Source organism: Phyllostomus discolor, chromosome 5 (assembly GCF_004126475.2).
Source record: "Phyllostomus discolor isolate MPI-MPIP mPhyDis1 chromosome 5, mPhyDis1.pri.v3, whole genome shotgun sequence".
Taxonomy (NCBI): domain Eukaryota; kingdom Metazoa; phylum Chordata; class Mammalia; order Chiroptera; family Phyllostomidae; genus Phyllostomus; species Phyllostomus discolor.
Window position 1 is genome coordinate 82,626,363 of NC_040907.2, and position 15,762 is coordinate 82,642,124.

A 15,762-nucleotide genomic window follows, 5' to 3' on the forward strand; every position below is an offset into this window, starting at 1 on the left:
CCTGCAGGTGTCATTCATAGTTTTGTTTTTTAAATCTTCACCCAAGGACATGCCTATTGATTTTAGAGGGAGGGGGAGGGAGGAAGAAAGAGAGATAGAGAAACACTGGTGAGAGAGAAACATAGTGAGAGAGAGAAACATCAATTGGTTGCCTCTTGTACTTGCCCTGGTATGCACCCTGACCAGGGACCAAACCCACAACCTAGGTATGTGGCTGACCAGGAATCGAACCCATGGCCTTTTGGTTTATGGGACAATGCCCAACCAACTGAGCTACACTGGCCAGGGCTCAATCACAGTTTTTAAAAATCCCTGCATCCATCGAGTTTTGGAACGATGCTCACCTCTCAAATTGGCACAAATCTTTCTTTTCAAGTTCTTTCTTCATCAGGAAATGCAGTGGCAGTCCAGCATGACAACCATCTGTTTCTTTTGCTTCATGCCAAGCCTTCTGCTGGGTGGAAACTTAAGAAAAAAACATAAAACCAGGAACCACCTGCTGGAGCTCTCCAACGACGCCGTCTGACTAGGAAACACTGAACAGACACTTGTCAGGATGCATTTCAAAGTCTGTGAGCCTCAGCACCTGTTTGACTTCCTTCTAGGGCTTTGCATTATTGATTATACTCATAAAAAGGGCTGATAAACATTTCCCAGTGTGACAGGAAGGTCTGTGCTAGACCAGTGCTCAAGAGACCATGGTTTTTGTTCCAGTTGCCAGATGTGTGCCTGCAAGCATTCATCCTTGCTGGGACTGCTTCTTAATCTTTAACAAGTCCTAGACAGCTTGATTCTAAGATGCCTCTCAGTTCTAACATCTTACAATTCTAAGAGGATGAATAAGAAATATGGAGCAGAGGTGACTGATAAAACCAGTAGTTGGGGCTTTATGAGAGAGATTCCCTCAAGTGGGGGCCCAGGTCTGAGTTAGGGCAAGCTCCTGTATGCCACCCTTTGGGGCCTCTACATTCATTATTTGTAAGATATCAGAAGCTGTACAACTTGACTCAGTCTGTTAAGGAAAGGTGAGCAAACTGAAGGCAGGGAAGAGAACATAAATCTTCTTTTATGTAAGGAGAATCATCTTTAATGGGTACATATTCTGCACAAGGATCTAATTTGATCAGCTGTGTGTCAACCAGACTCCGTCTGGCTTGGATTTTTGCATCTCAGAAGAGAAATTAATGAGAGGACAATTGCCAGCCCAAGAGATGGCTGTTTCTTCCAGTTCCAGCCTTCTTTTTTCCTCTCTAGTCCCTGTGTTATTGTGATTTATAGTCTTGCCTGTCCCCTGCAGTGGCTCTGGTGTACGGTTGTACTGAGTAAGTGAGTGGCTGACTTCCAAAAATGACATGACAGTCTTAGTCCAGGCTGAAGCCAGGTCATGTAAGTCCGATACCCTTCTCTCTTCTTACCTCCAAGTTAGCATGTTCTTCCATGCATAGGAGGATGGGAGACTCAAGGATTCACCTTTAGAAAGTTTCTTTCTGCTTTTACTTTGTCTTCCTTTTCTAAGTACTCTTGCTGCATACTGTTGGGAAATGCATTTTTATGTTGGTAAAAATGGTCTATGTGTTGAAGAGTGCATTCTCTGAGCTGCAGTGTCTGAGCTGGATTCCTCCCTGGACCCCATTCGTTCTATTGGCAAAGCCTGATTGCCCTCTTATCTCGTATATACTTCTCACATCTGCCACTTTTCTCTGCCCCCCATCGCCATCACTGTAGCCCATCACTGTTGTGCCATGCCTGGATATTACATGTAAAATTCTCAGTGCAGAGTCTGGGGCATAGTGAGTACTCAATGAAGGATAGACAGAAGATGTTTATTGTGAATTGAAGAAAGTGTGATACATCTATATGAAGTAACATTTCTTGATTTAAACATTTCAAAGACTCCCTGTTGCCCTTAGGAAAAAAGTCAAACTTCCTTCTCAGGCCTACAATGCTAGCCTCTGCCCAGCCCCCCACCTCACCCAATGACACATGCCCTTTTGCGACAGCACACCAGCCACACCAGCTTTTTTCAGTTCTTGGACCCATGAAGTTTCTCCCCTGCTGCCCCAGGGCCTTCAGGCATGCTGTTCTCTCTGCTCGGAGTGCCCTGCCTCTTGTCTCCACCTGGCTAGCTTTTTCTCAGCCTTTAGGTTTTAACCTAAATGTCACTTCAGTGAGGACTTCCTGACCATTCTATCTAAAGTAAGTTCCCTCTTGTCATTCTCTGTCACTCACTCCGTTTGATTCCTTCATAGCCTTCATGACCTGGAAAGATGTCTCTCTCTGCTTACTTGTCTATGGGCTCCTCCCACTGGACCAGACATTCCATTAGATCTGGACCATGGCCATCTTCTACCACTGAGTGCCTGGCACATGGTTGATGCTAGAAAACATGGTTGGTGTTTGTTGAATGACTGAACAGAAAACTGGACACTAATCAGAGTAGCTATATGAACAAAAATGCTAATAATTGGTTAGGAGAATGACCATCATGTACCAAAACCTAAATTTGTGCTTTGTGTTCATTATCTCACTTAGCCATTCCCACAATCCAAACAGACATTCATCTGATGGGGAAATGAGCCATCAACTTGACTTGCTGTTGAATCCCAACCCACAGAGGGTTGGTCTGGTGCTTGATGCCCTGTAGAGATTAAGACAAACCCCCCTCAGGTCCAGGACATGAACAGACGCCTCACCTTGAGGAAAGATGAGGGGCAGATGGCCTGGGAGATGTGCAGCTACCCTCAGGCCTGCATCATGCTCAGTAGCATCCACTTTCTGAGAACTTTGTTTTATGCTCTGAGTTTCAGTAGCCAAGATGAGGTGGGGGTTGTCCTCCCTCAAAGGGCATGTCAGGGTCGAAGTGGCTCAGTTGGGGGAGGGCAGGACAAACTGGCTGGCAAAGAAAGGTCATGTTTCCCATAGTCGAACATGTTCTAGAAATGTCTCTTGAGAAGACCTGTATCTTCAAGTTCTGGAAAGGGTGGAAGAAGGGAGGGGACCGAGTTTAAGAGGACACAGGAAAAGTTGAGTATTTGGGTTTCAGTGTTCTTGAGACAGTTGAGGGAGAAGCTAGGGAAATTCCTTGGCAAGTGGAATAGGGAAACTGAGACAGGTAGCTGAACAAACTGGCTGAGCAATTTGCAGCCAGTTACAGAGGGTCACCAGGGTGGAAGGCCTCGGGTGCCTGGCAGGGTGCAAAACTGGGAAAACAAGGACCTCAAGGTCCTGTAGTGGGGAAAACAAGGACCTGTAGTGGGGAGGTCAAATAACATGTAGGCCTCAGTTGTATTTCAGCTCCAGGCCCAGAAAAGCGGAAGGACCAGCTACAGTGGCTGATGACCCCCTGCCCTGGCTCTGACCAGTCGGTGGAGACCAGGACCCCAAAAGGGCACACCTGGTGAACTGATGAATAGTCTGCTGAATGCCCCCTCCCCAGAGACCTCCCCTAAGATTCCTGCCTGCAAGAGACAGATAAAACCCTGGAGAAAAAGGGCCCAGCTGCAGCTTGTCCCAGGCTAATCCCCTGAACCTGTCCCCAAAGCCCCTTGTCCCTGACACCCCACTGAGCTAAGGCAGCCCAGCCCAGGCTCTCCTGTTCCTGCTTCTATGCTAAGCCCTTTGTTGTTTCACTGTTCCCAGCTTAAATCCATGTCCTCTAAAAATCACTGAGACTTTCCTAGTCTTTCCTACACAAAGCTAGGAACCCACACACTACTGGCTGGCCCTAGGCAGACCCACTCAGGGCCAGGTCCCCTGTCTGGTAACATCCTCACCTGAAAGGGCAGCAGTGCTGGGGAGTGGTCTGAACTGAATCTAAGCAGTGAAGGGTGATTCCTGCAGCAGGCAGTTGGGCTCATTCCTCACCGCTGGGTGTTTTGGAACAGCAGCACTGATGTGCTTTCCCTTCAGGGTCTACTTCTCTTCCCTTCTTGGACGCGGCAGCCGCTGATCATGAGCAGAAACAGCTGGCCTCATTCTGTTTCTGATCACTGCAGTAGCCAGGGTTACAGTGGCCTTTACTTTGAGTTACAGCCTCTTCTGGCTAACACCATATTCATGGGAATCTAGGGACTCCCCCTCCTTCACCCAAGAAAATCTTGCTTAAAATTAAAGTTACTTTCTGCTACCTAAACTGTCTTTTGGCTTAGACTGAACTTCCTGATTTCTGCTGTTCATCAAGGGGAACTCCTTTGGAAGTTCAGGCCTGTGATAATAACAGCTAACATCCATCACTCCCTTACCATGTGCCAGGCACCGTGCTGAAGCTGTTCCCACAACAACCTGACGACGTCAGTACTATTTATTGGTCTCCATTTTATAGATGGGGCTGTGGGGCCACAGAGAGATCATGTGAAGGGCCCAAGGTCACACTCCTAGCAAGTGGGGGTGCCAGGACTTGAAGCCAAGAAGAGTGGCTCTTGGACTTGCTCTCCTCAGCTCTATGCTAGGCAGCGAGTCCTGCCAGAGGCAACCGTGAGAACCCTGAGCTACCAAACAAGCAGCTCAGCTCCTGGTCTCTCTGCTGGCTAATTTTGTTCAGTGGGTTCACAGTGGGGCTGACTGCCTCCGGCACTCTGTGAATTCTTATAGCAGATGCCTGTGTCACACACTCTGGCACTCCTTCCAGTGTGACCCTACAGCCATCTCGAGTCATTTCCAAATATGTACGTCTTTTCTCCCTGTTTGGATTGCAAGATGTTTATGAACAGGGCCCATGCTTTGTTTTTCTCCAGTTTTCCCCCAGAGCACGTGACATGTTAGTATGTGCTTAGAAGTAAGTGGTTTAGTGCCACTTAGTGTGACTAGGGAACAGAGTAGTACCCTCTTAAGTGGCAGCCCTCAACAGGTAGATAAAACTTGCAGTGGTCCAGTATTAACAAGCTCTTATCTCTGTAGAACAAATGTGGTTTGCTTTGGCAACTGTCAAGCAGAGGAGAACATCACCCATAGACTGTAGAACCTGATTTCTGGGCTTGGCCACCTTGTGCATTTTCTATTGGTCTCTTGTCTGTCAGGCATCTTTGTGCTGTGTAATTCCAGAGGTGACTGCTCCTCTCAGTAATCTGTTCAAATATAGAACCACACTGAGCTCTGAGGTTGAACCTGGTTTGCTCAGCAGTGCCTTGGGGTCTGATCTGCCAGGTAGTTTCCATTTGGTTTTGCTGTGAGTTGGTTTGCACAAATGCTTGTGTGAGAAGTGCAGGCTGCTTGATGGATCCTGTGTGGTAGCTGGCCTGGTGCAGCCCTGGAGGGAAGGGAGGTGATGCATGCTTCAGAGTGGTTTTTATTTATTTTTTTCCCATTTTTGGCAAGGAATGCTCAGACATTCTTTTAAGCTTGTCTTACCCTTGGCTTACCTTAGATGAGGAGAGTAAAGAGCTAAATTACAGCCCTCTGAGAACTCCCTGCCCTTCTGTAGTGGAATGCCACTGCAGATACCTCCCATTAGAAATGATTGTATTGGTTTTTCTTAGATCAGACCTGGTTTTTTTATCATCCTTAGATGAGGAGTGCATGCTCATCACTAACCGTTGTGCGTGCCGATGCTGGCTGTGCTAAGGTGCCTTTACGTCAGGAGAGAGGATGGAAACCAGTGCAGGCTAAACAGCCCCTAGTAAGTGATGACCTCACCTGCCTGGTGCCTGTCCCCAGGCAGATTTTTAAGACTGACAGGTCACCCCTGCTTCTTCCTTCTGCTACACAAGAGAGTGTGAAACAGTCAGGGCACCATGGGTGAACTGTGTGTGGCAAACACAAAGGAGAGAGAATGTCAGGTAAAAGCAGCACATAGTGTCAGGTGCAGACATTCCAGGGGAACCTGTCGGCAAAGGCTAACTCAATGTCAGGGCCAAGGTGGCAGGCCATCGGTCTGGGTCTCCTCCGGGTTCTGGTATAACTTCTTTCCCAGTTCACATTTCTCTGGGCTTCTTGTGTGTACAGTGGTTGCCACTGAGACCACTTGAAAGACTGACCTGTGCTGAGCAAAGAGTGAGCGTGCTTGCTGTCAGCGCAGCCCTGTCATATTACTCAGATGCGTACACTGCAGCGGACAGAATCCCAGAGGGGTTCTCAGATGAGGATCTGGTGATGGCTTTGCTCAGAGGAGTCCCCCTCACCCCTTCATGGCCTTTGGTCGCCACAACTTTCATGTTTCAAAGGAAGGAGGGAGAGGTGCTCAGAGCACACAGAGCTCTGAATTGTGTGAGCCCAGAGGCAAGACAAGATGAGGAGGCACAGAAAGCAGACATTTTCTTGCTGATTTCTGTAACCAAAGGCTGATTCTCTCACCTAAGAGTCAGCACCACTGGGATAAGACTAGTGACTGTAGGGAGGGGACAGATAACAAAAATGTTTGAAATAATTTATAACTGATATTACTAATCAGATATGACACAGGTTCTGTTTGCATACTGGTTTACACTCTGCACACATAAGCTCTGCTGAAGTAACCGTCAACCTTTGTGTGTGCTAATGTGCTAGGGCTGCTGTGACAACGTACCTCCGACAACAGAATGTATTTCATCACAGTTCTGGAGGCCAGAAGTCCGAGACCAAGGTGTTGGCAGGGTTGGTTTCTTCTGAGACCTCTCTCCTTGGCTTGTAAGAGGCCGCTTTCTCTCAGTGTCCCCCCATTGTCTTCCCTCTGTGTGTGTTTATGTCCTGATATCTTCCTATAAGGACACCAGTTAGAGTGGATGAGAGCCCACCCTTATGACTGCTGATACCTTCATCACCTCTTTAAAGACCCTATCTCCAAACACAGTCACATTCTGAGGTGCTGGGGGTTAGGGCTTCAACATATGAATTTTTAGGGACATAATTTAGTCCATAATACTTATTGGGCTAATGGTAATAACAGTCATCATGGCCCTTACTATGTACTGAAACTGCTCTCAGCCCTCTGGGTGAACCACCCCCTCCAATCCCTGCACTGGCTCCAAGCCAGCCGCTCGCATTTCCCCCTGACTGAGATGAGGAAGCAGAGGCACAGAGAACCCGAGGACTTCAGCTTTTACAGCTAGGGAGCAGCAGGGCTAGAACTTGACCTGGGCATTCTGAGTCCATGTGTGGAGGCTGTCTGCAGCCTTTGAGGCGAAGACTTTCTCCAAGTTTCTCCCTGGCAGTTACATCAATGAGCTTCTTGGGGAAGGGTGTCTGTGTGGGAAGGAGGTCCTCTGGGTGACACTCTTCATTGCATCTGAGGAAAACAGGCCGCAAATTAAAAGTGGATGACAACGGGCCGCTGATGTCCAACAGGCCCAAAAGTGCATAGAGTCGCTGTTTTCACAGCCGCCTTCCCTGATCCAAGGTGCCCCTTTGCCTGGAGCCTTCCTTCTGTTGCTCTTCCTTCCTTCTGACCCTGCTGTGTCCGCTGTGACGCAAAGACAGCCTGTTTGTGGGACTGCTTGGCTGTTTGTAGGGCCCTGGACTCATCCATAATGAGAACTTAAGGCCTTACCTACAATTATGTAGGAGGTCATGGTTGCTTTGAAAGCACTTCCCACTGACTTCTTCAAGTTAAATTGCTTTGCTTTGTGAATAATTATGTGGCCTTAGTTGCCTGAGGCAAAGGGTGAAGGTAAAGGTTTTAATTCTCAATGTCAAGACATGCGAGGCATGTATTTTTCTCCTACTTTCCTCCTTCTTTCTCTTCTCTTTTTCTTCCTTGATCCAAATTGGTCAGACCTCCATTGGTCCACAAGTGGGTCCCCAATACTAAATCTGAGCTTTCAAATCATTCCCCACTTTCCTCCTGCTACCACATTAGGTGATTAACACCCTTCTTTCCACCTTCACTGTTGTCATCAGATTTACCCATGTAGCGATGCTCCCTTTGTAAGAGGTTCAACAGTCTATTCAAACACAGGGCCAGCCAGCTGCACTGACAGAAGTAGGGCCCAGGGCTCCTAGAACACTGGAGCTCCCAGAATTCTGGAGGCTGGCTGTCTAGAATTGTTTTAGACAGGATTCTCCGGAGAAATGGAACCAAATAGTCCAGAGTAGCTCGCTACCCTTAATTTCCACTGAAGGCATTTCTCCAGAGTGCCAAGGAAAACATTTTCAGGTCACTTAGGGCTTGGAGTTTTATTTCCCTATGTTACCTGTTTTGTCATTTTATTTACATTCAGCCTGCCTTCAGAATCCTGCCAGGCTAAAAATCTGTGTCTTTTCAGAAATTCAGCAGATTCATTCCATTTCAGGTTCTTATCTGCTCAGTTCAAAGAATGGAATCCTCTTTATTAAAAATAGTATGTGGTAAATTCCCTTTAAAATGATTTCTACCTGTAAATCTACTCATTGTCCCACCTGCATATATATATGTGCACAAAGATGTAACCGGGTGACAGTCACCTAACCTGGAGGATACTTGCTGGCTGGTGGGATTTAGAGTTTCGGTCTCTTCAGATTTTTCTGAGTTGCTTCCTTTAAGAAAAAGTAATATGTGTAATTTCTCTACAAAGCTATAAAATCATTCCCAAATAATGACTATGGAAGTAAACAAATATGTCCGCCCATCTGTCCCCTTAACATAGCTGTTAACCAGGTGAGTGCTGAGCACTGTTGGCCTCGGGAGCACGGAGGGTGGAGAGCCCAAGGATGGTGCAGCATCAGATTATGTCCTGTATGTTAAACTCCGCTTTGCTTGTGGCTGGATTTTATTTCCACCCACTGGTCCACTTTCCTTTGGGTCCTAAGTTGTTCACCTGTGCTCCTTTACCTGGCTACTTTATGTTTCTCCCTGCCAGGTCACATGGGGAGGTCCTCACAGGCAAATATAAATTTTTTACTGGAATAGTAACCCCCAGTAGAAAAAGTACTTTCTGTTCCCAATCAATGCTGTTTTTCTGTTTTGTTTTGTTTTTAAAGCAAAATGTGCCCTTTATCAAACTTCCACTTCAAACCACAGGGAGGGACAAGGGGAAGCTTTTGCCTCACTGCCTAAGATAAGGCGCTTGCTATATTGTGCAGAAAATTTAATTAGGCAAACTGAGACAATTGCAACTGGGTGCTGCCCTAAGGAGGAAAGGAAATTAACTTCTGCCTGCCACAGCTGGGGCCCAAGGTCATGTTCAATTGTGTTCTGATCAGGCGGCTATTTCCTGATGGAACATGCGTCAGTTCATAAACACTTTCTACATGGAGGACATATGCTCCTCCTACGGGCTCTTGGCCGCTCTCTTCTTCTGTAGTGTTTGGTAGGGAGGGGCACATCTCTCACATACCTTCACCAGATCACAGTTTTTCTGGGAGCAAAGCCAAGTGCTCCCAACCATTGGGAGCTGGCCCAAGAAGAGATGTTCTGTGAATTTCTGCTCTTTCATTGGGCAATCTCGGAAAGTTGGTTGGATGAGTACGAGGAGGGAGGTGGTTGAATTAGAGTCACCCGATTGATTTCATCACCATCTATGTTAAACAAAGGGTTTGTGTTTGCAGTTCACTCCTGATGAAATAGAGTGACTCAGGAAAACCATCCGACTAAATCCTGTTGTAATAGCTGATCCTCTGAGCCCTGTTTGATCTTCATTTTCCACAAAGTTTGCTACCTAGAACCTCATGGCCATGCAGAAGGGATTTACACAAAAACCAATGTTTGCTTTGAAAAAGGTTTTCATTCTAAGCTAAGTCCTTTGAACTTGGCCATCTAGGAAACTTTCTCGGCCATTATAATGAAGTGTGTCAAAGGCACTCCAAAGAGACATGACAAGGGCTTTCTTTTTAATATGATTCTTTATTCAAGTGTCTAAGGCAATCTGGTCAAGGAGTGCTGCTCTGCATCCAGCCCTGGACTAGGCAGCATATAGAGGGAGGTGGAGATGAAAGAAGGTGATGAAAATGAACCTCTGCAGCCCAGGAGTGTATAGTCTAGTTAGGGATGTACCATTCTTTATCAATAAGAGAGGCAGAAAGAGTCAAGAGGCTCTCCAGAATTGTTTTAGTGAGGATCCTCCAGAGAAACAGAACCAATAGTGTATATTTGCACAGGGTGTGATTTATACAATGCCCTCTCTGTCTCCTCACTGACTATTGGCACCTGCATCTTACACACCATTCATCCTCCAGTGCCCAGCACAGGACTTGACAAATCATAGGTGTAGCACAGGTCCCTAGCCACTTCCTTCCTCTCCCTAATCAGTTCTCCCCTTCTTCTATACTAACAGAACCATTAACTTTTAGCTGGACCTATGGTTGCCAAGAATAATAGAGGATAGCTATTATAAGGAATTGGGTCACTCAATTATGGAAGCTGAGAAGTCCCAAGATCTGCAGTTGGCAAGTTGGAGACCCCGGAAAGCCAGTGGTATAGTTCCAGTCCAAGTGCAAAGGCCTGAGAAAGAGAAGAACCAATGGTATAAGTTCTAATCTGAAAACTAGCATGCCTGAGGCTCAAGAAGTGCCAATATTTTAGTTTGAGTCCAAAGGCAGGAAAAACTGATGTCCCAGTTCAACAGTCAGGCAGGAGCAGTGCCCTCTCACCCAGCTTTTTCATTGTTTAGGTCTTCAGTTGATTGCATGAGGCCCACTTACATTAGGGAGGGCAATCTGCTTTACTTAGTCTACCTATTCAAATGTTAACCTCATCTAGAAACACCATCCAGGTATACCTGGGATAATGTTTGACCTAATGTCTGCTCACCCTGTGACCCAGTCAAGTTGACACACAAAGTAAGCATCACAGTGGGGTTATCTGTTTTAAAGAAAGGGTGTCCTCCTTTCTCCTCTTCAACAAATCAATCCTAAGCATATAATTTTAGCTACTATAATCCAGATCCAGAATAAGAATTTATTTCTCACATAACAGTCCCTTTGAAAGCAGTCTGGAGTTCCACAGTGCCTGGAATCTAGGACCTTCTGTCTTGTTGCTCCACCACCCCTAGATGCTGTCCTTGCCTTGTGGCCCATATGGCTCACCCCATCAGAATTCACACAAGGAGGGAAATGGCAAATTGCACCAGCGGAAGTTTATGAGTAATATATATCACTTCTATCATATCCTTTTGGTCAAAACTGAGTCATATGGCCACACTTCACTGCAAAGTATACTAGGAAATGTAGTTTTTACTCTTAGCAACTATGGGTCCAGCTAAAAATGAATGGTTCTGTGACTAGAACCACTGGAGTGCAGGGACGGACAGCCAGGGCTCTGTGCTACACCTATGATTGGTGAAGCCAGTGCTGGGCACTGGAGATAGAGTGGAGTGTGAGGTGCAGTCCTGCCGGTGGTCAGTGGGGAGATAGGGTACTTGTTATCTCACCGTGTCATGAGTTCTAACACTGGGGTAAACTGGGGCAGCCAAGCTAGAACAGGACTGTAGAAGAAGCCTTCCCAGTGAGCTTCTGTAAATCATTTTGAAGAACAACTGTATTAGGCCCAGTGGGCTGAGAGTCCATTTACTTAAACCCCGATTTCAGCTGGACCTGTACTTTCCCTTCTTTGGCAGTCAAACTGAATTCAGAAGTTGAGGTTCAGATTTTTGCACTTAATGTCAAGTAGGGAGATCCAAAGTATTCCTGGAAGCATGTATTAAAAACCAGTAGGATTCCTTCCCTTTTCTGTGTCTCTCTCTTTTTTCTGCCTCCTCCCATCCCTTTAGTCTAGGGTTGAGGAGTTCCGCGGTCCTAGTAGGAATGCAGGCATCTTTCTGAGCCTCGTTACCCTGAGCGTGCAGAACCCTTGCAGGCTTTGTGCAAATGTCCTTTAAAGGGTTTTGGGGGGTTGGGGGAGGAGTGATGTACAGAGAGCTCTTACATAATATGGTAAACAGACAGCAAATGGACGTGCCATTTTCCATTAGCCAGAGAGGCATTTTATTTCTACTAGGAATGGGAGCAGACGTGAAAGCAATTAGTGTTAGTGGGTTTACAGTGATGTCCCTGGAGCCAGCAAAATCCCAGGGCCAGATGTCTGTTCTTTACTTGTTCAAAGAACATTTGTGAGTTATTCCTCCCCTGCCCATCCCACCTCCTGCCAAAAAGAACCAAAATACCACAGTTAAGGGAACAGAATATTCACTGAATAACAGAGGCAGAAGGCCTGTTCTTTGGAGATGGAGAAGGCTGCCTCAGAAGTTGGGAGCGGCAGGAAAAATCCTTCCCAGCCTCCTGCTGCCCCAGGACCCTACAGGCCACACTGATGAGTTTGCAGCAGAGACAGTATTAGCAATGGTGACCTGTCAACTCATCTCTACTCTTCTTTGTTCCCTTTTCTTCAGTCCTGTCCTATTCCACCCTTAATACATGTGGGGTAGGAGAAACAAATAAAAGCCCTGAATATCCACTCGTCCCCATCTACGGTGGTGTAATGCAACCTCAGGTCTGTCTACCCAGTCTCAAGCTTCAAAGTGACCTGTCACCGCCATAACCAGGGAAGCTTCAGAATCTGCCACTTCAGGAGTTTTCAGTGTAGATGTTCTTTCCCTGTATAACCTCACTCTTCCTTTAAAATCTTTCCTTGCATTGTTTGTCATTGGTTGTCTGTATCTGCACTATCTAGTTCGGGAGCTACCTGTGACTAGTAAGCACTGAAATGTAGCCATTCCATACTGCCATGTACTGTGAGTATAAAATACACACTGGATCTCAAACACTTAGCTTGAATGAATAATATAAAATATCTCAGGTTTTATACTAACTGTATGTTGATAATATTTTGGACATAGTGGGTTAAATAAAATGTATTATTAAAATCAACTCTACCTGTTTCTTTTTAAATACTTTTTTCATGTGGGTGTTAGGAAATTTAAAATTACACATATGGCTTGCATTTGTAGCTTACTTTTGTTAGGACGGTGCTGGTCTATGTTATCACTCAAAGTCTTTTAGAGTTGTATATTTAGAATTATTGAAAAATTTTTAAAGGACTTTAAAAACCTTTACAATTTGAAAAGTCTTCAAGAGGAAAGGCTTTCTAAGCCTTTGTAAGAAGAAAGTCGGGCCACCAACAAAGAGATTGTATAGAATTTGAGACAGCCTAGAAACATAATCACCTTCAGGAACCAGATGATGATGTAAACAAATGAGATGCCCGAGGTTATACAACAGAGATGGTGGGGCTGGTGTTCCTCTCAGATAAGGTGCCCTATATAAAGGCACCCAAATTCAACATTGTTAAAATGCTGGGGGCTCCATAAGCAATGTTTTCCGATGGAATTTGGCTCAGAGGACTCCAGTATGCTAATTTTGGGACCTTCAAATCTCTAAAAGAAATTGTTTTACACTTATTGATTTCATGAAAATTACCCTTTGCAGACTATTGAAACCAAGCTTTGTTAATTGGAATTTCTTTTTTAAATCTTGAAATGGCACTATTTTGAATTTTGCACCCAAGTTTACACATAGGCTCCCTCTGTAGCCTACATTTTTTTAAAAATATAAGAACATGGCTAACAATGAACTCATATTGCCCAAGTTCGTATTCTGGGAGATGCCAAGATGGTATTGTCTCTTATAGCTATGAGTTTGATTGTATCTTCATTTTCACTGAGGCTTAGGGAAAGTAAGCCACCCACTTGGCTATAGCAAGAAAGTGGCAGAACTTTCTGTGCTGGTGGTGCTCTCGCAAATGTGGTGAACATTGCTGAAACCCGTCAGACTTTCTGTAAGAAGTGTGGCTGGCATCAACTCCACAAAGTGATATAGTACAAGAAGGGCAAAGATCCTTTGTCTGCTCAGGGACACCAGCGTTGTCACAGGAAGCAGAGTGGCTGCGTTGGGCAGACTAAACCTATTTTCCACAAAAAGGCTAAAGCTGCAAAGACGACCGTGCTGAGGCTTGAATGTGTTGAGCACAGCAGCAGGTCTAAGAGAATGCTGGGTGTTAAGACATGCAAGCATTCTAAACTGGAAGGAGGTAAGAAGAGAAAGAGTCAAGTGATCCAGTTCTAACCTTCATCTTTTGTTTTATTATGTAGTGATAGAATTCTGAGGATATGATCTCTCCAAAAAGAAAAAAAGAAAAAAAAAGATAGTAGCAGAACTAAGGTTCAGGTCCATGTGTTTTGGATGCTACTGTCATAATCTACCAACAAAAGGTCTCAAAGGTTTATTCCCTGTGTTTCCTTCTACAAGTTTTATAGTGTTAGCTCTTTCATTTGGGACTTTGATCCATTTTGAGTTATAGCATGAGGTAAAGTTTCAACTTCATTCTTTCGCATGTGGCTATCCAGTTGTCCCAGCATCACTTGTTGAAAAAAACTATTCTTTCCCCATTGAATGGTCTTAGCACTTTGTTGAAAATTAATTAACCATAAGTGTGAAGGCTTATTTCTGAATTCTCTATTCTATGTCATTGATCTATTTGTCTATTCTTGTTTCAGCACCACACTATCTTAATCATAGTAGCTTTGTGGTAAGTTTGAAATCATGAAGTGTAAGTCTTCCAACTTGGTTATCTTTCAATATTGGTTTTGCTATTTTGGGTGCCTTGCATTTCCATATGAATTGTAGGATCAGCTTCTCAATTGTACAACAAAAAAAAGGCATCTGGAATTTTGATAGGAATTTCATCGAATCTGTAGATCAATTTGTGTTGTGTTGCATCTTAATATTAAATCTCCTGATCCAAGGACATGGGATGTCTTTCCAGTCATGTTAGTCTTCTCTCATTTCTTTCTGCAATTTGTCCTTTAGTTTTTAGAGTACAAATTTTATATTTTTTAAATTTATTTCTAAGTATTTTATCCTTTTTGATGCTGTGATATATAGACTTATTTTCCTCATTTAATTTTCAAATTGTTCATTATTTTTCATCCAAAATACTTATAGGACATTCCATCTGTAAGCACCTATGCTAGCATCTGTTTCTTTCTTTCTTTCCTCCCTTCCTCTCCCTCTCTCTGAACCTTTCTCCCTCCATTCCCAATTAGCTACTGTGCCACTATCGGACCCACAACAATGAACAAGAATTCTCTGTTCTCATCTACTATACAGTTCAGATTCAGATGTCTTTGACTGTCTGTAAAATATCTTCTCATGGTTGGTCTTCTCAAATCAGGATCCAAAGAGCCCTTCCCTTATAAGTGGCAATGATATCTCTCAAGTCTTCTTCACTTTCTAATGGCCCCTCTTTTTTCTTTTTCATGTGTTGAGGATTTAAATTTGCATTATTCAGGCACAGTGCATCTCTAACCTCATGCAAGGCTAACATCTAGAGTCAGATAGTCCTCATTAAGTGAGCCTCAGATCCTTCTTACCTCATTTCATTCAGAGGAATTCAGGACATAAGATTGTTTCTTCCAGTAGCAGAGCCATTGGTCTCTGCAACTGTGTGATGTTGCTGTTGGCTCTCCAAGCATCTGTTGAGGAGACATAATCCTTGCTGAAGACATTGACAGAACACCATTGTTTCCTGTCCCCACCCTGATACTTGAGTGTCAATGACTAATTGTTTTAAGGAGTGACAAAGAGGGCTCTTACTCATCTCATTTTACTTAATAGGGTGGGGACCTAGATCCCCCAGCCCCTCAGAAGAGTTTCTCACTGTGTGCCTCTCATGCCCCAACTTCTTATCCCTGCTCCCCAATCACCACATGTGCCTCTTCTCTCTGTTCTTCCAAGATTCTTCCCCCCTTCCCTTTATTTAAATTGTCAATCTGGAAGTGAGGCACAAGTCTGCAATTAGGGTCAAAGCAGAGCTTACAAGTGAAAACAATCTTTAAGAGTTTTTACATGGCCCATGTCTAAAAACATCCCACCTTTGTGCTTTTTTTTTCCATTGGCAGCACTCCATTCTAACAAAATGTGTGTTCTTTTAAACACTACGTG

General features: G+C 44.7%; 2 protein-coding genes across 2 annotated transcripts in view; both read left to right on the forward strand.

The window, feature by feature from the left end:
* LOC118500483 overlaps positions 1-14,151 on the forward strand; it is a 53,052-nt gene extending 38,901 nt beyond the window's left edge. Inside the window, 1 exon segment of the mRNA XM_036025090.1 lies at positions 13,519-14,151. Coding sequence (XP_035880983.1) covers positions 13,519-13,884 — 366 coding nt within the window. The 3' untranslated portion in view covers positions 13,885-14,151.
* GFOD1 (glucose-fructose oxidoreductase domain containing 1) overlaps positions 1-15,762 on the forward strand; it is a 117,729-nt gene that overhangs the window by 63,801 nt on the left and 38,166 nt on the right. The window lies entirely within an intron of this gene.